This window comes from Buceros rhinoceros, unplaced genomic scaffold, assembly GCF_000710305.1.
Source record: "Buceros rhinoceros silvestris isolate BGI_N320 unplaced genomic scaffold, ASM71030v1 scaffold24207, whole genome shotgun sequence".
NCBI lineage: Eukaryota > Metazoa > Chordata > Aves > Bucerotiformes > Bucerotidae > Buceros > Buceros rhinoceros.
The window spans coordinates 21671-24512 of NW_010421906.1; the positions used below are offsets into that span (position 1 = coordinate 21671).

General features: G+C 59.9%; 1 protein-coding gene across 1 annotated transcript in view; it reads right to left on the reverse strand.

Annotated features, from left to right (window-relative positions):
• Nucleotides 1-2829, reverse strand: part of LHX6 (LIM homeobox 6) — a 7366-nt gene extending 4537 nt beyond the window's left edge. Inside the window, exons 1-2 of the mRNA XM_010139870.1 lie at nucleotides 2757-2829; nucleotides 1-72 (exon numbers count right to left, since the gene is read on the reverse strand). The exon at nucleotides 1-72 is cut by the window's left edge and continues 1 nt beyond it. Of these exons, the coding sequence (XP_010138172.1) occupies nucleotides 1-72; nucleotides 2757-2790 (106 nt within the window). The 5' untranslated portion in view covers nucleotides 2791-2829. The remainder of the gene's footprint in view (nucleotides 73-2756) is intronic.
• Nucleotides 2830-2842: the final 13 nt, after the last annotated feature.

The window sequence follows — 2842 nt, forward strand, 5'->3', positions numbered from 1 at the left end:
GGGCCCTCTTGGCCGGCTTCGGCTGGCTGTCCTGCTCCGAGGGCACAGCCCCCTCCAGCGTGATCCCGTTGCCTACGAGAGAGAAGCCCTATGTGCTGCAGATCAGAAAGCCACCTGCCCTCTTGCCGGCCTGCCACAGCCCCCTCCAGCGTGATCCCGTTGCCTACGAGAGAGAAGCCCTATGTGCTGCAGATCAGAAAGCCCCCTGCCCTCCTGCCGGCCTGCCACCCTGAGTGCAACCAGCGGAAAACACGTCTGGCATCATGGGCACCCGCAGCATCCCTTGCTGCAAGTAGCAGAGCTGGCACCACCACTCGGGAGCTGCTCCTGGCTGCTGAGCGCCTCCGGGAAGGAGGCACCACTGGCCCCGAGGAGTTTGCCACTGAGTTCAGAAAAATGCAGCAAGTTGGTGGAAGCCGCAAGAAATGAGGGACAGGGCAATGGCAGCAGGAAGATGGATGTCAAAGTGGTGTGCGAAGGAAAGCACCGAGGTCCTGCTGGCCCTGACTCGTGGTCAGACTTGACCACATCTTCCAGGGAGTGGTTCAGAAGGGGACCCTGCCTCTGCCGGGCTCACCGACATCCATCACTCCTGCCCTGTGCTGCTCTCCATGATCTCGTCTTCCCCCGTGGATGCTGCCTCCATCAGTTGTTCCATTTGCTCAGAGCATTTCAAAGAGCTTTTTGCTCCTTTCCTCGGCCCCAAATCCTCCAAATCCACCCCGACCTCCTCCTCCTCCGGGGTCCACAGCAGCAGTAAGATCAGCACTGTCTCCATGGACCTGCAGTGTTGGTGACCCACGCAGTGTGGTGCCCAGCTCTGAGCAGCAACCGCACTAACAGAGGATGTGCCGGGAGGGGACTGTCCACCCGCTCCCCAAGCACGGCATCAGGGAGAGCCCAGTCGCACTCGCACAGCTCTGGAGCCTGCGGGTGTAGCAGCCAGAGATGGGGTTCCTTGTTCCTCAGCGGGGTCCTTGCTGCAGCCTGTGTCGCGCCCGGCTGCCCTTGGTGGTTGGGGTGAAGCACTGATGAGTGATGGGAGAGGGAGGATGCCTGAGCGGGGCTGGTGCTCGCCCCACTCCCAGGATGCGCCTGCACAACCTGGCTCTTTCTGCAAGCTGGACTGGGCTGTGATTGTCTTGGCTTGAGTTGAAGGACTTTCTCATATAGTTTGACTTGTTCTTTTCGGATGATGAATGAGACTCTGACTTCAGCAACATCTGTTTATTTTTCTTGTATGTAAAACCTCATGTGCGGAAGAAATTGCTGGGTAATTGCTGGAGAGGGGGAGCACGGCTCTCCAACTCCACAGCAACTGCAGCTCTCCAAAGAGATTCCATCCCCTTCTCTAAACAGGGGGGACACATGCACAGAGGTACGCACGCAGGACACAGTCAGCACTGCCTGACACCCTGGGGCTCAGCCCACACCAGCAGGTCCTTATGAGCAGCAGCAAACCCACCGCTCCAGCACTTCACTGGGGTAACAGCTCTGCGGGACCCCCCGATGCCAGACCCTGCTGTCTTCATGCCAGCCTGCTCCTCCAGGCCACGTGCCTTCTCCCCTCCATCCCTGCTCTCCACAGCCTTGCTCCTGCCACTGCAACAGCCGACCATATGGTCCAACACGCTGCGAGCCGGGTCCCAAGCCGGGACCCTCCCAGCCTGACCGGGCACTCTGTTTTCATCCTCTTACTCAAACACTGTAAACAGAAACACTGATTATTTTCACATCAGGTTGTTAATGGTTCCCACATGCTGCACAGGCCGGGATGTGGTATTTACCTCCCTGTGCCCACCAAGGGCTAGCGAGGAGCACAGAGGGCTGGAGCCCTGCTGCCGGTTGATGCCCCAGTACAGCCCCAGACCTGGGAGGGTCCCAGGCACGGGATCCCATGAGAATAAAAGCACAAGATAAAAGCAAACAGCCTCACTGCCACCACGGCCACCACTTCCCACGGGCTCGAATGTAGGAGACAAACCTGGCCTCAGACCCAGCCCACGGGCAGGACCCGGCTGGGCTCTCTCCTGCCACAGGCATGGCTGAGCTCAGGAGGTTGCCTGCTCCCCTGAGCCGTGGTCACTGCCGTATCAACACACATCAGGTGCTTTCCAAACCAGGGCAGCCCCTGGCACTGCCTGGTCTCCCTGCACACCGCATTGAATTAACCCCACGGATGTGTTCCTCTGAGGATCTCTCTGGCCACTGCCACACAGGGGATGGGGCTAGGCTCAAGGGGACAGGAGCTGCAGCACCGTGTGACCTCAGTGTCACCATCTTGACTGGGAAAGCAGAGGCTGGCCAGCTGCTCACAGCGTGCCGTGGTGGGGACAGCAGTGGTGTGGTCCAGCTGGGAGCGGCACATCCCCGGGCGGGCAGGGAGGGTGGGAAATGATGGGAAGGTTTTGTCGGCTCGCCAGATTTCCCACCTTCTAGATTTATGACTCACAGCCTCAAAATCCCAGCGGCTTCCTCACGCGCTGCACATGGGCTGCGCAGGACCAGGGGCTTGTCCCCGGCATTGCCCATGGCACACAGGTCTGCCATGAGCCATGGGTGCTGCCGGCACATTGGCCACCTCCATGAGCCCTCTGCCAGCCCAAGGCCTCACTCTTGAGCCCTCCCAGGGCAAGCCATCACCCCTTCTTGGCGATGACAAGACCAACCCCAGCACCCAGTGATGGGGGTTAGCGTAGGATAGCCCTGCACGATCCCTGGGGTGAAGCCGCAACCGCGGCATTGGGGCTGCATACCGTTCTCCGCCGCTCGCTTGAGGTTTTCTATCATGGTGTCATAGTGAATCCGGCACAGCACCTTCTCCTCCACCAAGCCGACCTCC